This window comes from Nyctibius grandis, chromosome 12 (genome assembly GCF_013368605.1).
Source record: "Nyctibius grandis isolate bNycGra1 chromosome 12, bNycGra1.pri, whole genome shotgun sequence".
NCBI classification, from domain to species: Eukaryota; Metazoa; Chordata; class Aves; order Nyctibiiformes; family Nyctibiidae; genus Nyctibius; species Nyctibius grandis.
Window position 1 is genome coordinate 6,654,022 of NC_090669.1, and position 19,924 is coordinate 6,673,945.

Consider the following 19,924-nt stretch of genomic DNA (forward strand, 5'->3'; position numbering starts at 1 on the left):
TGAAATTGCCGTTTTTAGATTCTGATAATAAAAAAATCCATTAATGAGGTTGAAGCACTATGATATTCGCAAGCTGAACACCATTCTATGTCTCCGAAGGAGACAGAGGTTACTGAGCCAGCAGCATGGGTTGTGCTTCCGAGGCGATGAAGAAACCGGAAAGGGGCCTGACTTTCCCCAAAGTTATGTTTATGGAGCAAAATGCAGGAGGAGTGAACACAGTAGAAAGAGAATTTGCATTTCAGAATGGTGAAGCGTTTATAGAGACTTGCCATATTTACAGAGATAGGGTATTCTTTCAATTTAGTGTTCTGTTTATGAAGTATTTAGTGTATACATCTATAAGGTATGTAATCAATACGTGCACACTCGCTCCTTATCCTCTTTTCACACACGCATGGTTAAGTATTACAACATGGCAGAAACTTCTTTCTTGTCTCAGAAGATGACATATTTATATGTTGACATAAAAATTGATAGCCCTTTTATTTTTTTTATAGTAGCTAGTTTAGCTACAGATGATATTCCAGTTATTGGAATATAGCACACAACCACCACCACCATCTGAATCAAATGGTACAGCCTGATTTATGTTGGCCAATAACCCTTCCCTGGTAAGTACCGCTGCAGATTTCTGGTTTTCCTAGATGACCCTTGCACAAACTATTGTTTGTGTTTTGATTTTATGAGAGTTGTGGGGGTTTGGGGTTTTGGTATATGTGTATGCAAGTGGAGGTGTTTCTTATAACCCGTGGTTTGTATATATGGTTGGATGAAGGTGAGATTATAGCACGGGAAGAGCCTCCTGTGTCACTTATAATCTATCATTGTTGGTTTCAGTGGTGGTAAGGAAGGTCCTGCACAGAGATGTGTGAAGGATCATCACGGCATGTTACCCAGAGTTTCCCATGGACATATGTGAGCTTGGACATGGACAACTGTTCCATGCTGTTGGGAAGGCAAAACCATAAGATAAGGGTTTTTTAAGTCTAAAGATCACTGGACAATAAAATATTATCAGAAATTATTCTGGATGCTTATACAAATGAGGAGAAAGTAATGATTTATAATACAGTTTAGTTTTTACTGTGACCAAGTAGTTATTTCCCCACCCTTGGCTGGTATTTTCTTCTTTTGGTGGCAAGAGAGCTGCCAGAACACCACGTGCTATTCCTCTGTTTCTGCCTCCTTTGCTGCGTTCACACTAACAGTGTGCAGTGTCTCCCAATTCAGGTAGAAAAAATGACTGAATAATTTTATGGTAGAGCAAAATCTCCCCACGTTTGCAGACAATGAAGCAATCAGCCTTGTGGATTTTCTGTGTTTTGTACTTGCATATAAAGCAATTTTAATGTTTTATGCTCCCTTGCATGGTTTTGCATCGTTACACTTGCTCACCAAAACTGGACGTGGGATTAGTAGTTCTCAGCTCTTATGCAGCTTTGATATCACAGAAACATAATCTATCTCTGTCGTAAAACTTGGCTAAAGTTACTATGTGATCCAAAGTATAATATAGTAATGAGACAGCTTTAGCCCTGGGTATTTGGAAAAAAAAACCCGAATATATAGGGTTTTCTGAGAGTGCACTGAGTCCAGATCTCACTTCTACTACGCAAAGATTTCTGATCTCTGGGAAATTTTCTGTTCTAAAAGTCGGATGGAATGATAAGGTTCAAGATATAAAATGAAAATGAGAGCTCTCCCAGTAGTTTGCAGCTAGTTGTAGCAGGCATCTGTCTGACAGAAGCACACAGTTATGGCATGAAGTATTATTTGGTTCCATCAGAATGGTTTCTGTATCAAAAATACTGTCTTAGAGACACCCGAAGAAATGTTTCTGTAGAGCTCAGATGACCATCGTGTCATGAGCTGATAAGGAAAGCTTGACTGCTGCATGAATATAAGCTTGTGACTTTTCCCATTTGACCTCCAGTTATTAACCTGGCTTGTAATTAACAGATATTTCTAGGAATATCTTGCATAATTTCTCAACATTCAGAAAAAGTTCATGAAGAGATTACAGCTAATTCATACATCTAGTTTGAATTCATACTAAAGCTAAATCTGATTATTTTAAATTCAACTAAGAAGTATTCAACTTCTTGCACATCTTTGGTGTGAATAGCTTAAGACATTGAATTGTCTCAGTCCACTAAATTAGGACAATATTTTCAGAGCGTGAGTTGTGAGCTGTGGAACAGCTTGGCAGCAGAAATGCCACTAGGATCTGGTGTCTCTTATACTTCAAGAAAAGCAACTCAAGAATTTGCACGTATCAAAGCTCAGGCTTGCTTACGTCAAGACATGAAGGGTAGTACTTGACTATTCAAGAGAGCTTTTATTGCCATTTTTAGTCTTATATTAAAAAACATTGTTTTGTCTATGGCATCTGAAGATTATGAGGATAAATTACCTCACTGAGATGCCTAGCGTGCTTTTTAATATGCACTTAATTCTAACACTAATTAGTCGTTAGTATTTTTAAACATCAGTGCCGAAGATCACCTGAAGACTTGAGAGGCCTCGCTTTCATATGGTGCTAGACATTCCCAGCCCTGCGTGTGTGAAGCTGTTGGTCAGGTTGCATTTGAAATACGATTATAAACAGAGCAACCTGATTTTTCCTAACTGGCATTAATTTGCTTGATATATGGCTTCAGTATTTTAACATTAGGATTTTCATGGGTATTTTTTATTACTGGGAGTGAAGGTTTCAAGTTACTTTATTCATTTCACTCATCATAAATGGAATTTGTCGTGTACCCTTTGTGTGTCCTCAACTCTCGGCAGAACCTCAGGGGCTGCAATCAATATCACAAGTAATTTCTGTGCCCACTTACAAGAAGAAATACAGTGACCCAATTAAGTGAAGAAAATGCTAGACTGTAGTAACAGGTGAAAATGCAATTAAAGTAGGTTACTCACCTACAAAGTAAAGTTTCTGCTGCCCAAAATGTTGCCTTTAGGTTGGAATGAAACAGTGGGAAGCTAAAGATAGCTAAATTAAGCCTGATTAGTCTCAGTGGCATAAATTAGGAATACAAGCTAGCATGAGGGATTATACCACTCTTAAATTTAATTCTCCTCTAGTGTTATTGCAGAGCATTGCATCCAATTTAATCTTACATGTTTAAATAAAGTTAGTTGTTCCTGAAGACTTTCCAGAGGCCTCCCTGCTGTGGGATTTATAATCCAGCCTCAACTAAAAATAGTGGAGAAATCCTCCAGGTTTAAGGTTGATGTAAGATAAAGAAACAGGAGGAGGCGGTGTTATGTACCTGTTTCCAAAATGCATCTATAATCTGTATTATATTGACACACATAATTTTTTCCAAATTGGAAAACGTCTTCACCTGAGGAAAATTCCCAAATCTTGTGCCTGTCAGTCATTGTCTTGTACAACCCCTGTTCTTACAAGGTTAGCGTATGCAATCCTTGAGCCTCATCTGTGCGTTCCTGTTCTTCCCACGTAGAAGGGCATTGCTTATTGCATGCTGCACCTCAGAGCTGCGGTTGAGGGTGACCGTCACTGACTCTAGCACTGGAGTTGGTGGTGTTCTGGGTGGCTTTTCTTTGTCATTCGGATATATTTGTAGTAAGAACAGTTACATCCTACAGGCTGTTTTTGCAATAGACAGCTTGCTTTGTACAGCCTTGCATATAATGAAGTAGAGTTAATATAGAATTTTTTAAAATGCTATTTTTCTATTTGACTATGATTAGTATTTCTAAAGTGGAAAGTATTTAATTTAAGAAAAAATCGTAGGAACCCATGGTATCAACATGACTGAGAGTTGAGATATTTAAGATTTTATGCATGTACTGATTTTAGCCTGAAAGTGTCTTGACTGATCCTTCATTATGATTATTATAAAATGTCTACATCTCCTTCACCCTTTCTCTATCAATTTTATATTTAAAACTTGATATAATTTGCTAGTGTAGTAGAGCTGAATTACAGTCTAGAATGGAATTTACAATTTTTGCTGGAGTGAAATTTGATATGATTCTAAGAAAATCTACTTACAGCCCAACTGCAGTATAATCACATCACTTCAAATTTGTGTGAGAAAATGTTACAGTAATCTTGAATATAGTGATATAAAACTATTTCTCGGGATTCTAAGAATAATATGCTGTCATTACATTAAGAAATGCTTAGATTCAATGCTTAGTTTATATAAAATAAATGGGGGGGGGATAGACATGATTAACACCTTGATTGTATGAACTTAATGCCTTGAAGAGGAAGGTGAAACAGAAATGTTCATATGGTGAAAACAGTTCTGTATTTATGCATTTTCCTCTAAAAAAAACTATAAAAATATCCCTTACAGCAGTTAAAAATAAACTGTTGGGGGTAAAAGGATACTCGAATAGAGGTGTAGAGCTGTCTCATATCCTGCTGAGGGGGAGTTAAAGAAGGGCCCTTATTACTGCCCTTGGTGTGTTAGGGCAGAGGGGGCATGGTGCTGCTCTCTCTCAGGACCTTGCTGGCTTTCAGGTCCCACGTGTGCTGGAGGACTCCTGTCCCCAAGCAGGGCATGAGCTGCTGGCACTGGTGCTCCTATCACAGCCCAGAAGGGCGTGGGAAGGTAGATTGGAGGGGCAGACCCAGAATCAGGTCCACAAGTTTGGTTTGGGTCGTTCTTGCAAGTTATTTTGCAGTACCACGTGTGTGTGTTGAGGCCATTCTGAGACTGTTGATCTTCTTCCATTTGGTAAATGTAAGGGAGAATAGAGACATTTCCACCCTCTCACAGGGCTGTGGAAAGGGAACAAGTGTGCTTTACCCTTGCTTCAGTTCTTTAGAGCAGTTGTGGAAAAAAGCATAATTTAACCACCATCTGTCCTCTGATGTCATCAGAAATAAGATCTTATATATAATTTGAGCTGTTTAGAGAAATGTAACTCGTAAAATACATACATTGAATGGATGCTGTGAAACTGCGTATTTGAGAAGACCTTTCTCATATGGAATCCGAATTGCTACAAACTTGTAGAAAAATATATATAAACATGAGACCTAGCCATATAAGTAAGTTCTTTTTGCATTTTAGCAATATATTCCTTCCATTACATTTAAGGCTAATCTGGTTTATTCCAGTAACGTGCTCATGAGAGCGATCATGAAAATAATTTCATAGTTCATCACTGCAAACTCTTCTAGGTTAGAAAGCAAAGAAAGAAAACATGTTCTTTAAATATTAACATATTTTTAAACAAATACTTAAACTACAGTGGCCTCTCCTTGGCTTTGTTACTTAATGTTTATATTGACATTTTGTCTCTTCTCATATTTTAAGCTTCTGGCAACAATAGGGTGTGATAATAGCGAATGTACTTCAGAACTCTTTGAAGTAACATCTGTAGATCTGGTGGAGTCTTTTTCATGTGAAACTTAGTGGGTTGGTCTAAGTTGGATATTTGTGTTGGCGTTGTACAGAGGAAAAGTAGTCTTAGTATATGTAGGTGGATGCAGAGATATACCCAGAATCCATGTTTGATTCTCCACTTTACTACCTTTGAAGGCAATGTGGGCAGAATGGAAAATCCATTCTTGTCTACAAAGAGTCAAAATGGTAAACTGAAACTCTTTGAATGTGTGACAGCAAAATATTTGGTATGTTTGTCTTGGAGACAACTTTGAAGATTCAGACTAATTTTATAACACCTTAATCTTGTATAAATATTAGGACAAGGACTGTACTTTGGACCACCTTTTAATATTTATGCATTTAAATATGGAATAAGTAGCATTAAAAATCTGGCATATATTGAATTGCCTTGACTGTCAGTCAACAGAATAATAATACTCTGCATATTCATACAAAGTTACTTCTTGCATATAGAAACTTTTATAGACTGTATCCTTCTTAAGAGATCTGAAAATGTCTAACATGAGATCATTAAATATTCCTTTCATTGCTGTTCCTAAGACTCGCACAGTATCACACTTGGCAAAATATCATTCAGTTACTGCTTTTGGCCATGGAATTCACTGAAGGAGTTCATATTAAACAGTTTGGCTGGAATTAGAGAGATTAAGTCAGTGCTTTTTATTGTTATTGTCGAAGTTTTTATTTGCTGGCTGAAAGCTTTTAAAGTAACTTCAAATATTTTCATTCTAATTGCTTTCCTAAAACTTTTAAATCTGCACTATCTGCAAACAGTGTGTCTGATGGCAATTTGAGGATACATGAATAAAATATAAATGTCTATTTTTCTTTAGGATCTTGCTTAAGTATTTTATCCCACTGAGATTTTTTGGCTCTAAGCAAAGAGTAGAGGATGTGTGTGTATACATATATACATGCATAGACACTTATCTAAACACATATATAACAATTAGTGTGGCAGATGTTTAAGACTCAAAAATTGGAATCTAAATGGTCCCCTGAATTAAAGGCTTTTAAGATTTTAAATATCAAAAGACTGTCAAATGTCTGATTGTACAGATACTTATGTACAGATTCAATAATTAATGAATAACTAATGAGATTATTCATTTGCCTAAAATTCAGCATTGGGGATGTGACTGCAAAAGTGGGTAGTTAGGATACATTTATTTTAACATTTTGTGCTTCTATCTGTTGGCTAGTTACTCATCAGTGATGTGTTCTTAAGCAAATTAAGCGTTCTGGTGTGAAATCCCCTGTAGGAACTCCTTTTGTTTTTCACGGAGCCTGCATTTCCTCCTGATTACTGCAGGATCCTGATATGGGGTGTTAGAGAATCCTGAAGGGGAAGAAATGGAGAGATATAACTGTTGTGTAGTAAGTTCTGGTGGCCGAAGTCACCAAGGCTAACGCTTCCCAGGTAGTTTTTCACATGTACATGAAGATCTTTCCTAGAAAATTTGTAGGCAGAACCTAGCAGGAAATGAACCCACTTCCAGAAGATATTATCTATTGAATATAAGGATAATACTGTAATCTGGCTCAGAAAGCTGATTTCTATTGTACTATCCTATAATAATCAGTAACCGTAAATTTGCTGTAAGTATATGAATTAGAAAGGCTCAAGTACAAACTTGGCATATATAGTACATGTTATCTAGTGGCCCAGTACTTCATGAAATTCTTCAAAAATTGTCTCTCTTGCTGACAAAAGCGTTGTCTCTGTGCATGTGTCCATACCCTTGTGCACACATGCACACAGCCGTTTGATCTTTGATGTAACTGGGACACATTATCTGCTTACTTATTGCTTATTTGGCCAAAGGCTGGCCCAAATGGACAGCCCTTTGACTGCACCTGGTCCAACCCTTCATCTCCTTTATACTCAGTGCCTCAATCCTTAACCTCCAATAGCTGCATGTTGTCTGTGGTAAATACTACTGCTTGCATCTGGCAGCGTGTGCTATTTCTTCCAAGATGTTAGCGTCCGGCCAGAGGAGTACAGAAATTTCTACGGGTAGCTACGTTGTGTCAATGGAGGATACGGTTTTGCATTCATTCTCAGATAAAATTACTTCTTTAGTTACAAGATTTTAAAAATCAGGTTTTAAAAGATGCTTCATTCACTTATAATGATATAAATCCCAAACAACTTTAGTGGAATTGCATCCATGAGCCAGCAACTAAAATCTGCCTCATTGTTTCTAGTAGCAAAAATAAAATAGAATACTTGTATTTTATAAAATAATATGAATGCCACCTACTGCTTCTGAAGTATTGAAACTGTCACGAAGGACTTGCTCTTCCAGAAAGGATCACTTTGCTCCTGTGATGAACACATCATACTTAAAAGTAAAGCCTCTGCAGAGATTAGCTGGATATCCATCTAGAACAGAAATGACTGGAGAATTTTCGTCTGTTATTTTTACGTTCATTGATAAGATAATTTGTGTTTTCTGATGAGAAAAAAACAATATTTAATTTAATAAATCTGGTGAGGACACTGCTGTTCATAGATGGTGATAGTTGATACTATTTAAAAAAAAAAAAAAAAAAGAAAAAGACCCCTCTCCCAACCCTCTTCCCACTACATCTACTTCTGTTGCAAGAATAATTTTAGTGTATATTGTTTTGTTTGGAGTAATCAGGCTGAAGTAGCATTAGTCCAGCTTCTCATCTTTTAATTACAGACAGTTTATTGTCTATGCTGTCCCACTTTCTGCATGGTTCCCCACCAGCCAGCTAGACTTAGCAATCTCCATTAATTTAATTTGGCATTTCATTCAATCAGACAGGCTGTGAACATGATGAATTTTTTTTTTAAATAACACAATGCTCATTCTTAATTGATGTCCTTATCAGACATTGTATTTGCCAGAGCTGTAATTATTGGCCAGGCAGGAAAATCAAATATGCCCAAATGTAGTGAAGATGTTCTCCAGTGAAATTATTAAGATACAGTACTTATACCTGCAAAGTAATTTAGTTTTGGTCTGTAATTACATCTTTTGGGATCGTTATCTTTCTTTTTACTCATAAGGATAGTGTAACCTCAGAGGAATTAATTTGCCAAATATGAAGATAGAACTGAGATCCTTGCCATAATATGTACTTATACAAGTACATATTATTCTATGTAAAAAATATGAGCATACTCACACTGTAAAATAATGATTTTTATTAATGGCCATATTTTTAAAAATATGGCTTCTAATTTTATTGCAGAAATACTGGAAGTGTGATCAGTTGAGGCTACCATTTTCCATAAGCAATAAATTGGCATCAGAAATTATAGAATTTGGATGTGTAACTATCTAAAACACATATGCAAGCAGATATGTAGTGCTGTGACAGAACTAGTTTAGAGCATCAAGCCAGTGAGAATTTTGTCTGGAGAGGCTATCCCGAGAAACTTTAAATGTGTGTTTTGACTAAACATTAATAGTTATGAAAGGCCTGTTAGTGTCATGATAACTAAGACTGCGTTCTGTTTTGCAGTAAGGGTTGGGATAGGGCTTTCTTGGATAAAAAAAAAAAAAAAAAAAGGAGGAAAGTGGATTCTGTAATTACTATTTTTTTTTTTTAATTTATTCTCAGATATATGATATGTAGTCTTTGAGTACAGAATTGCAATCATTCCTTTTAAGCAAGATGTAAAATCTCATCATTGAGAAGACGACAAAATGTGTTTCATTCCTGTTCTGGATATATTTTGTTTGAATTTTTCATTCGGGACATTTATTCACATTCCATGGTTTTGGTGGTATTCTGTGCTGGAACAGTAACCCTTCCAACGGTTTCTTCTTCCTTGTGGTTACACTATTAAATTAAGCAGTAATGTTATAAAAAGAATCATTTAGAAAATCTAATGTATTTGCCTGATGAATTTAATTTTACTGTTGAGCGTAAAAATACCAGTATTTTAAAAATTCATTTTTGTTCTATTTTGATGCTCAGATAAAAGTCTAGGCTCCTCTGTGTCTGGTTTTAAGTTACTTCTGTAGTTCTGTATTTGCACTTTTTAGGAAATGAATAGTGTGTGTGCGTTCTAATGTTGTTCAGATTAGAGTTGCACCACAACTGAGTTGATTTAAAGAAGAAATGTAGGAAGCTGTAATAAATACTAATGACCGAATGTTATGAATAAAATAATTTCTCCATGAAAATCAGTAGCAAAATTCCCATTAACTTTTATAGGTTGAAAATGTTATTCTGTGTGTTCATAACACCTTCAAAATTAGTTATTGGCTTCACTTTTTATGCTTTTTTAAAATATTATGGTTCTGTGGTATAAACTGACTTACTTGTTTTATTTCTTGCTGGGGCTTTTGACTCGTCACAGTTGCAAAAGAAGAGCCCAGACAGTAGCCACTACTTAACCTTTTGTGCTGTTCTGAAGATTTTCAGTAGGAATTTTTTCAGTAGGAATTCAGACTCTCTGGACATTTAATCACTGATTTTTATCCCAAACTGCCAAGCTTTTCTGTGACGTTCATCATATCAGACTTCTTTCTTGCAAACAACTGTTCATTAGTCTCAGCTTTCATAACCAACCAGTTTTTAAGCTCTGGTGAGTGCAAAGGGTGTCTTGAAAACCCAAGTAGCGTTGTGCTGTGCTGATTCAAAGTGGCTAATTGCTTGATTTGCAAACAGGTATCAGAATGTCTGGTCTTGGAGGCTTGGTCTATGAAAACAGGCAGTTTGTAGAAGTGGGGCAGTGATACAGTTTTTATATCGCCAGTCCTGGGCAGGAGTTGATTAGGTCTTCATTAGGGAACGTGTTGGGGAAGGAATAGAGCGCATGAATTTTCCCTTAGCATTGCGAATATACACCCTTCCTAGAAAAGATGAATAAGGCTTGATGTTGGGCTTCAGGTTTGGTAGGCAAAGCTAAGAGAAGAGCTTTGAGAAGCTGTTTTAGAAATAGTCAATTTTCTTGACATTCTTTATACAAGGTATTAGTGAGCAAACATCCAGTCTCTCTCATTACAGTCTTGTTGGTTCTTATGGATTTCAGTGGGGCCAAGATTAGAGTGCCCTTGCAAGACAAAAGAGTAGAGGACTGAACTGTCATAGTTTTAATGCGATGATTTGCGTGAAGAATGAAGCTGTGATTCACAAGTACACAAGAAGATTTGTTTGTTTGCAAACTATTTCATGAAATCAGCATATGCGTGTGGTTTCCGTTGGTTTGCTGTGGCAGTAAGTTGCGGTACTCATGCTTAATATATTTATCAGAACTTAAGACAGTTTGTTGAACTCCTGAAATCAAAGGAAACAAATAGTAGTTTGTAATGCAAAGGAAGCTGAAAAGATTTTATTCTTTCGTAGTTACAGAGCGAGGGTGCTCTGAGATCTTCAGATGCAAAAGTTTATGCAAAAACTTGCTAATTGCTACAGCTAAGTAATTTACAAAGCATCCCAATGCCAGCACAAAGCAAAAAGATAGCTGGACTAGGTGCTGCATCTTGCTCTGTCCCAGGGAAAACCAACAGGTGGGACCCCACAGGAGTATACCTGGGCAGGCCAAATTGCTGGAGCTCGCCTTTAATTTGAATGCCTGCTGTCAAATATAGGAATGCTCAGAGATGTTTGTGAGGGGTCTGAGCAAGGGATCCTTTAGAAAATAAATGGAGAAAAATGTTGACTGCAACAAGAGTCACTTCACAAAAAACATCTTTCCCAAATTATTTTACTAAAATAGACAAGAACCCCTTGTTCTATTTAGAATGATTTATAACTGTTCCCAGCTGATCACAAAGTGTTTCTAAATTAAAAGCCATTAATTATAGCCTTATATAGATACACAGATATGCAAGAAGTGCTTTGTAATTCCAGCCCTGCACTTCAGGTGAGAGCTTTTTAAATTACTTGGACCATTGGAGCCACCTGCTTGACTAAATGCTGAGGGCCCTGTGTTTCAGTACTCATCAGTGCATTGCAGTGTTAACATTGTTACTGATTTTTCTCATTTCTCCAGGGCAAATACTAATTAATGGATACAATTCACAGCTGATTAGCTGTAGTTTCTTCAGTAATTACATTCGCAGACTAACTGTTCAGAAGAGGATTTCTAACCCAGTTCTTATTTCACTCTAAGCTTAATTTGTTTTTTGAATTGTTTAGGTCCTTAAGATAATAACCATTTTATTTTCTTTTGTTGTTATAGGTACCATTAGATAATAAGGAAGTTTAATCTTAGAAATACTCACTGATAATTGTTGTGTGCCTTCAATGGATTTCTAATTCAGAGACAAAAAATAAATTTTAATATTAGTTATGATCCATAGTTAACAAAAGCCTAAATATGCCAGGTTCTGACTTCAGTGCCTGAGTCATACACAATAGGGTCTTAAATATTGTAGCCCAAGAACAGAATGAATCAAAGGATATGGACTTGTAACTTTTAGCCTTGACATTCCTTGTTACATCATTTGCTTCCACAGTCTTAATAAAATGGAAAATTATGTTGTCACTTTCCCCTTTGTTTTACTTTAATAAAACAAAAAGGAAGAAAACCACTTGGCAATCAGAACAGCAGTAGCTGTGCTGTGAGGAATACACGTAGATCAAAACAATGTAGAATTTTACTCTTCAAGGTAAAAATCTATGTTGAGGCACTGGAGCCCCTAGGATGCTCAGCTCATCGGAACAGGGTAGGGTTTGTTCCCGCTTATTTATCCAATGTTAGAGCTATACCTGCTGATGGTACCTTTGCACTTAGGTATAATTTGAAAACTTGATTTCATTTTTTTTTGGTGCTGGAGAAAGAACAGCTCTATTGGAGCCATTTGAGTTTTTCGTGTAAATCCTTCTTAGTTTGCCACTAACTGACATGAAAAAAATCTTATCGTGTCGATCTCACTGTTGAGCAGAAGTAGTATGTCTTTGTGCAGCAAATCCACACACACATCCTTATGTGCCAAAACAGTAATTTGAATGTGCAATTTTATTTGAATTTTTTAATCTCTAAAAATGACTGACATCTGGGCTTTTAAAAAATGGATGACATTACTTGAGTTATCTGCATAGCTGGGGATAACAGAGTTTTAATAGCTATGAGGCAGCCTGCATATTGTGTTAAGGCCTCTGTTGCTTAACATGTGTTATAGGTTGAAAGATTCAGCATGTTAAGTACACGAATGGAATTTCATACTTCAGAATGAGGAATCTCATCTCATATTTCTTCCTCCCCATGGTTGTCTTCTGATTTTGTTAATTTCCTCTTTGGTCAATCAGACAATTCATCAGGTACACAAGACTCCAATTTTTTGTGTCTGTCTTCCTGTTTTCATCCTCTATTACTAATATTTCCTCTTTCCACCTGCCCCCTTTTGACTTTTGGTCTTATTTTCAGAAATGGATTTTGAAGTTTTTAAGGAAAGAGCCTGTCTTGAAAGGATCACTGGCCCCTCCACTGCTCTAGGATGCTGGAGGAACTGGAGAGGGTCAGGGTCTGAAACACTTCCCTGCTATAAACCGTCAGGCACCAAGTACTGCAGTAGCAAATTGAGCGGGAGAAAAGTGGTTTTCCTTTCAGGACAAGTTCAGCTGCTCTGAAAGCACAACAGAATTTCTTGCTCGGAAAGACCAGTCTTTGCAAGTGCATGGTTACCCATCCTCACGTGCTTGTTGCAGAGCTTATGCTGCTGGTGGTGGTGTTTGCTGTTGTGGTTTTCGGGGGATGCAGATCCACCAAGATCTGGCAAGATAAAACAAAGCCTTCCTGGAAAAAATTTGCTTTACAGAACTCAAAAATGGGAGTTAAGTGAAGAATGCTTAGTGTGCCTTTTAGCAGCAGCGATGTGGCAGGGCGTTGTAGGGACAGCACAGGGAAGTTTCTCTCATTTGATGCTCTTTGCAGTGTGTGCTGTTCTTGATAATAGAAATGTGAAAATGTGAAAGCCTGTGATCTAGTGTTTTAGTGGTAGCTGCAAGGCATGCATGGTATCTGTTCCTTGAAGCAAAGACTCTCTAGGTGCCTGTCTGCTCCTGGAACACATGCAGAAATAGTTAGACTACCTGCTTTTTGGAAGTGCCACCTAAGGGAATAAGGCACACTGAGTGCCAATTAACCAAATGTTGGTAATCTCTTTCTTTTCTATGCTCAGTCTGTAAAAGAAAAAGTACTTATCTTCTTCAACAAATGTTCATACTTGAGAATTTTGAGGAAATGACTCTATGGCATCCGAGAGGATCCTTTCAGATCGCTCATGTGTGAGTGGAGTTGCACCTGAGTGGGAGCAAGTGGGCACTCGGCCTACTCCACCCTGGGTAGATCTCAAGGTCTCAGTGTGATACAGTTTCTCAGATTTGCAAAATCTTCTGGTGTTAATGTTCATTGGGGGCATGGGAGCTCAACTGGAATGAAGGATAGACAAAAGGGAATTGTTTGGCTTTTTAATTTCATGGAAAGAGTGGGATTTTAAGAACAACGCTGCAGATTCTCATTCTTCCCCTTATCGACCTTCAAGTAGACCAAGGTCTACTTGGAGTAGTAATACACCAGCTACTTCTAGCTGCAGCAATCCTCTGGATCGGGATCATCTGCAGAAATATTATAATGCATGTCAGGAAAGATGTAGTAGAGTCAATGTCTTCTGGAGAATAGTCTCTTTCTAATGGACTATTAATTTCTAAAGTCACCTCTAGGTCTGTGGGGTGGCTTTGCTACATGGACAAAGAAAGTTGAAGAGATACACTTGGATATCTTTAATGTATAGACCTGGGGATGCAGAGCATGTAATAATAATGTTGAATCCAATCTAGTTCTGACTTCAAAGAACATCTGCAAAATTACATCTTATCGCTTTGTTGTTTTTGTTTTGTTGGTTTTCTTTTCTGACGTTTTCTATGCCAGTGATGGGGTAAAGAAAAGTTTATTGTGGCATGCATTAAAATCCAAATATTTATTTTTCTTTCAGTTTGGAAACAATAACAACTACATGAACATGGCAGAGGCAAATAATGCATTTCTTGCTGCAAATGAGGTAGATGTTTTTCTTTTTTATCTATGCTCATATTCTGCTGTTTGCTGTGATAATTTAACAGACTTTGAATGGATGAAGAGTGAAGTGCTGAATTTCTATGTGTTTTATGGAGCACAAAATAAAGACTTTAATGAGAAAGAAAATAACCTGACAGCTCTCCATTACTAGTCAATTTAGCTGTCCATAAGGCTGTTACTTACATAGCATATCAATAGAAACAAATCTGCTTTATGTATGAAAAAAAATATAAACGGAAGGAAACAAATAAAAAGCACAGTAGGTGTACGCTTTGAAAGCAAGTTTATTAATAGTCATTACTAGCTAATATGCTAATTTCTGTTGTAGATACAAACATTTCAATTTGGCTTCTTAATACTCATGTAAGTTAGAAAATGAAAACCAACTTTGTTGTCTGTAGTGTATGTGCTGCGTGAAGGAAACTTCTGACCAGGGTCAAGAACAAACCCAGGGACTGGGCTGGTGGAGTCTGGCTGGGTTGTGGAGGTGATAGATTTGATCACTGCCTTTGAGAATGGGAACAGGAGAAAGGTATGGCCACTACAGTCTCCAGGGGTTTGTTACAGCGGTGCTGCCTTATAGCTGTTTAACAGACTATCAACATGCTAACGCTGACCCCAGCTCCAGACAGAAACACCTTTTGCTCCTCACTAAAAACCAACAGCTCTTATTCCAAAGGGAAGGATGGAAAGTGCAAGATGTACTGCCTAGTAATCTGCATAGCAATGCGGAGAACAAGAACCAAGTATTTATATAGGGTGCATGCCATAAATGATCTTCCCAACATGAGGAAAGGTTGGAAAACTGGACAGCCTTGATTTTATGTGTTGTAAGTGGTGATTCAGTGGCAGGTGTTCTTGTGCACTTTTAAAAAAGCGATCTCAGAGAAAATAAGCAGAAAGGTGTAACAATAAATATGAAGGCTAGAATTAAGAGTCGTATTTTTATGAATCATTTATACTATGGTCACCATCTCTTTTTACCCAGCAAGACTGCTTAGATAAGGGAATATTGTTTGGCACTAGCTCCAGTGTTATTTGTGATAATGAACACAAACCCCATCTGTAATGACAACATGATGTTTCTTTCTGTAGAATTTCTTCCCTACATTTGAATCAAACATTGATGAAAGCTCTGCTGCCAGCAGCTGTTCAGAGACAATTTAATTCCAGCTGTGATAATTCACCGTGTCAGACATTGGCTGTTATATGTTGATACAACAGTTCTCCAGATTTGCATTTTTATCAAAAGGAACAAATGTTTTGAACATTTCAGTACAGATGGCATTTAAGCATGCACACAGTTTTTTTAAAAATGTGTAAGATATAAATATTTGAAAAGTTAATAACTTTAAAAAACATGATTGGTAAGATAAATCCCACAAATGTTATACCATCTTTTGGTCATAACAGCACCTTTCTGCAATCCCAAATTGCATACTCTTCAGGCTCTTTTTACAGACTGAATAGCCCAGTGATTAGGATTTAAGACTACTTCACTAAGGGGCTTGCTTTCTTCTTAGATTACATCTATTTTATCCCCAATCTTAGGTCCGTTATATGCTTTAAAAAAAAGATAAATCCATATTCGGACAAGTTATATTGTGAGAATTAAATTCACATTTAAAAAATGTTAAGGTATTCATCAATTTACTCTCCCGTTTGTAGTAAGCTGTAAGTATTAAGATGAATGCTATTTTTCGAAGTAAAATATTGTATTATTATCTAGCTGTGTTCTATATTTATACAGCTGTCCTAGAGTTATTCTGTTAGATGGGGATAAAAGATCCAATTCTTATAATTACTACTATCTCATAAATACGTCAATAGAGAGAGGTTCAAACGTACTATAATAATACAGATTTCACTGAACCCTTTTGCTTGAACAAGGAATAAAAATATGATTGTTAGTGTTCACATTAAAGCATGAACCTAACTTTGCAATTATTGCATTACAATGTATTTAATTATTATGTTTTTACGTTAACATGAATGTAGCTTTCTCGCTATGATTTTGGGCCTGAGCACTGCTGCACTAGAAGCCCATTTTATTCCTGTAAATAATGCCTTAAGAGTGTAATCCTCGAGCACATTCAGGCTTAGAAGCCACACATTTGCTTTATGTTCTCTGTCTCTATGTCATGATTACTACGACCCATTTTAAAGCACCTTAAATATTTATTGAAATAATATTTCAAGTGTTAATTACAGTGGTAATGAAAACAGCCAAATGCCACATATCAAGAATGAGTGTTTATCCGTATTGTTAATGTGATATGTTAGATTTCATTAAGCAGTAATGGGGTAGCAAATGAGTCACAAATTACAGTTGCATCTGTTACTAGACCACATTAGTGCCAAAATAACTGCAAATGCAGCCATAGGGTTACGTTCATTAGCCAACCACTTCTCCTGGCCAATCCATCCTTTGTGTTTGTGAACGAAGGGGTCCGCAAGAAGAAAAATTCACACCTTTTGTAATACAGCAGCAGAGAAGTCAAACGTCTCCCTAATCCAGGCCCAGCTTTCACATCCAGAATTAAGTTACAGTCTTGCAGATCGAGCGCGATGGGTAGAGTCTCAGCAGACGCTGACAGTACTGCACACTGCAGCAGTCTGGGACCTCATCATTTCTGGTGTGAGACCAATAATGACAGCTGACAGGTTCTATATGCAAGCAGAGGTTTTTCTTGTGTTTCAGCTTCCATCTTCTCTCAAGCGGTTATTAATTTATATCATCATTAACAGTTTGAAGGATGACAATTTGCAGCAGTTAATGAGATCTTTCACTGAACATATCATTTTTAAATTAACTGGCATCAAGTCACTCTTTCAAACAATGTAAATAATACATAAAACAATTCCTCCCTTCCCCCTCCAACTCGAATCCTGAACTAATGCAAACAAACAAATCCCAGAGCAGCCTTGCATGTCCAGAACAAGACAAGAGTGCCTATTTTAGGATTGCCAACTGCCCAATTTGATCAAGACAGTCCTGATTTGGGTACATTTAAAATGGCCTAATTTCAAGCACTGAATTTCTATTATTAAGTAGCAGCGGACCTGAAATAATATATGAAAGTTCATTTAACTAGCAAGAAATTTGAATAAGTGTAGCTCATTTGTTTCCCAAATAAAAGTCAGCAACGTTGAAGCCAGATACAGACTCTACTTGAATAAAGATTATCTTTGACAGACACATGCACGCGTACAAACACGCACGAACCCTGAAGATAACTGGCAGTAAATGTTTCACTCAAGGCATCTTAACAGGTGTTTAGTTTGTAAGAAACCTGTGGTTCAAACAAAGCTGGCTGGCTTCAGGAGGCACTGGAAGCCGCTGTAATCACCCGCACTCTTGTATACGTGTCTCTCCTCCAAATTACAACCCGTGTTTAAAAGGGTGCATTGTACTTTTGGGATGGAAAAGAAAAGAAATAAAGACCGGAATTATAATATTTCATGTTTGTTGGATAAAAAGGAAACAAAAGATGCGAAATGGTCAGTGCTGAATTAATGTTGTGCGTGTGCTACGAAATCATCAGTATTTTATGAAGCATGAGAGTAATGTAAGCTGTTTGTGCTGTTTTACTAACGTATCAATAAAGTGGCAATTTGTTATACAGCCAAATCCAATGTAGCTGATATTCAGACTAACAACAAAGACAGATGTTGCTAATTAAGTACGCATTAAAAAACTGTTAATACTGATACTCCATTAAAGCCATATGATAATGAGACTTAAATCTTTAATCTGGATGATCCACAAACCCCTTCAGTATATGAAACTTAAACATTTTGTTGCATATAGAGTTTGCATTTGAGAACAAAGCAGGATTTGGACTGCAGGTCCGGAGGTGGGTGCTGAGAGTGGTGTGCCCTGACGTGGTTTGCCTTGTCTTGTCCTTTTCTAGCAGACGTTCCATACGCCGAGCCTTGGGGACGAGGAGTTTGAAATCCCACCCATTACCCCCCCGCCTGAGTCAGACCCTGCACTGGGGATGGCAGATATACTGCTGCCCTTCCAGGGCCTTGGTGACCAGCTGCCTGCACAAGGAAATGAATTTACGCCTCAGTTTCCCCCCCAGAGCTTGGATCTTCCCTCTATTACAATATCCCGCAATCTCGTGGAGCACGACGGCATCATCCACAGCAACGGATTGCATATGGTAGGTCTGGTTCTTTGTGTGTTTCCATTGCCTAATATTGTCTGTCAAAGGATAGTAATGTAGATTTCTGTCATCTATCAGTTTTAATTGACCTCTCAGATTATCTGTATGATTTCTTGGTATTGTAGCCTGACCAAGCATTTGCCAATGTTCTGTATTATGGGCAGGCATATTCTGTAAGAATGATGACACGTGTTGTCAGTATTACACAGCAAACAATGAGATGCCATTATTCAGTTCCCTAGGGCAGTTGGCAAGTGGTTAAGGGTTTAATATTGGTGGATTCGGGAAGATAAACATGGTTGTTAATGTACAGTGCAATGCTATACTGTGTGTGAACAGATCTCTTGTGAAGAAGCAATCAGGCTTTGTAAATACAATTTTAATTTTGGGAATGGCCTTGGAAGCCCACATCCATTGGCATCATGTGCATCCCGAGTGCTGCTGAAATTCAAAATTGTTATACAGTTCACACTGACATCAAGAGGTGAAAGACCATTGATCTGGCCAGGGTGAACTACATAATTTAGAAGGAATTGCTTGTCTGTATTTCAAGTATAGGACACACGTAGTCATAGAATCGTTTTGGTACATCTGACAGCCATTGGGATATTTTGAAATTGAGAGTCGCTCAGAAAGGGAGCCAGACACAGCATGCCAGTGGTAAAAAACCATATATTTCCCTATATTCTGTATATTCCATGGGATACATTTTTATAAATGGAACTTGATTTTTATTTTAAAACTCATAATAGAAGTGATAGAGGATGTATTGCCTTGACCACACTCAGAAATACAGGGCCATATAAAGACTTTGTTCTGTCCGGTGCTCTTGTTGACTGTAGAGTCTGTGGCAGGTTGGGCCTGTTCTCCTGTTCCCGGGCTGTTTCTGAGCCCTCTGGAATGAGGAGGGACAATTCGGGTGTGGGGAAGGGCTGAGTGATGGGGACTTTTAGGCTAATTCCAGTGATCTTTCTTGTTAACTAAAATGACCAAAACCAAGGTTGTGTGGAGTCTTCTCCAGTATCTATACACACTGTATGGCTGTGATCTCAGTGGGAGGGTGTACGGGGCAGTTCACACTTCCTTGTTTTCCCTGTCAGCTTTGGGGGATCTCCCTGCTTGGGTTTCTCTAAGCTTTGTGCAGTAACACTCATACTCCTAGGGATGACACACAGCTGTGAGTCAGTTTATCATATTTAGCATTTTAAACTCAATGGTTACAATTAGAATTAGTTTCTATATTGCATATTAAAGACAGAGTGAGTGTTTAGCTTGAACAGATATTTTACATCGAGTATATTTTTTCTGATTAGCTGTTTTATATTGGGCGTTTTGCTAAACTT

General features: G+C 37.4%; 1 protein-coding gene across 2 annotated transcripts in view; it reads left to right on the forward strand.

Moving 5' to 3' along the window:
* TOX3 (TOX high mobility group box family member 3) overlaps nt 1-19,924 on the forward strand; it is a 74,874-nt gene that overhangs the window by 35,866 nt on the left and 19,084 nt on the right. Inside the window, exons 2-3 of one of the 2 annotated variants that reach the window (XM_068411538.1) lie at nt 14,327-14,392; nt 18,324-18,578. In XM_068411538.1, coding sequence (XP_068267639.1) covers nt 14,327-14,392; nt 18,324-18,578 — 321 coding nt within the window. The remainder of the gene's footprint in view (nt 1-14,326; nt 14,393-18,323; nt 18,579-19,924) is intronic. The other variant, XM_068411539.1, reaches the window with a different exon arrangement.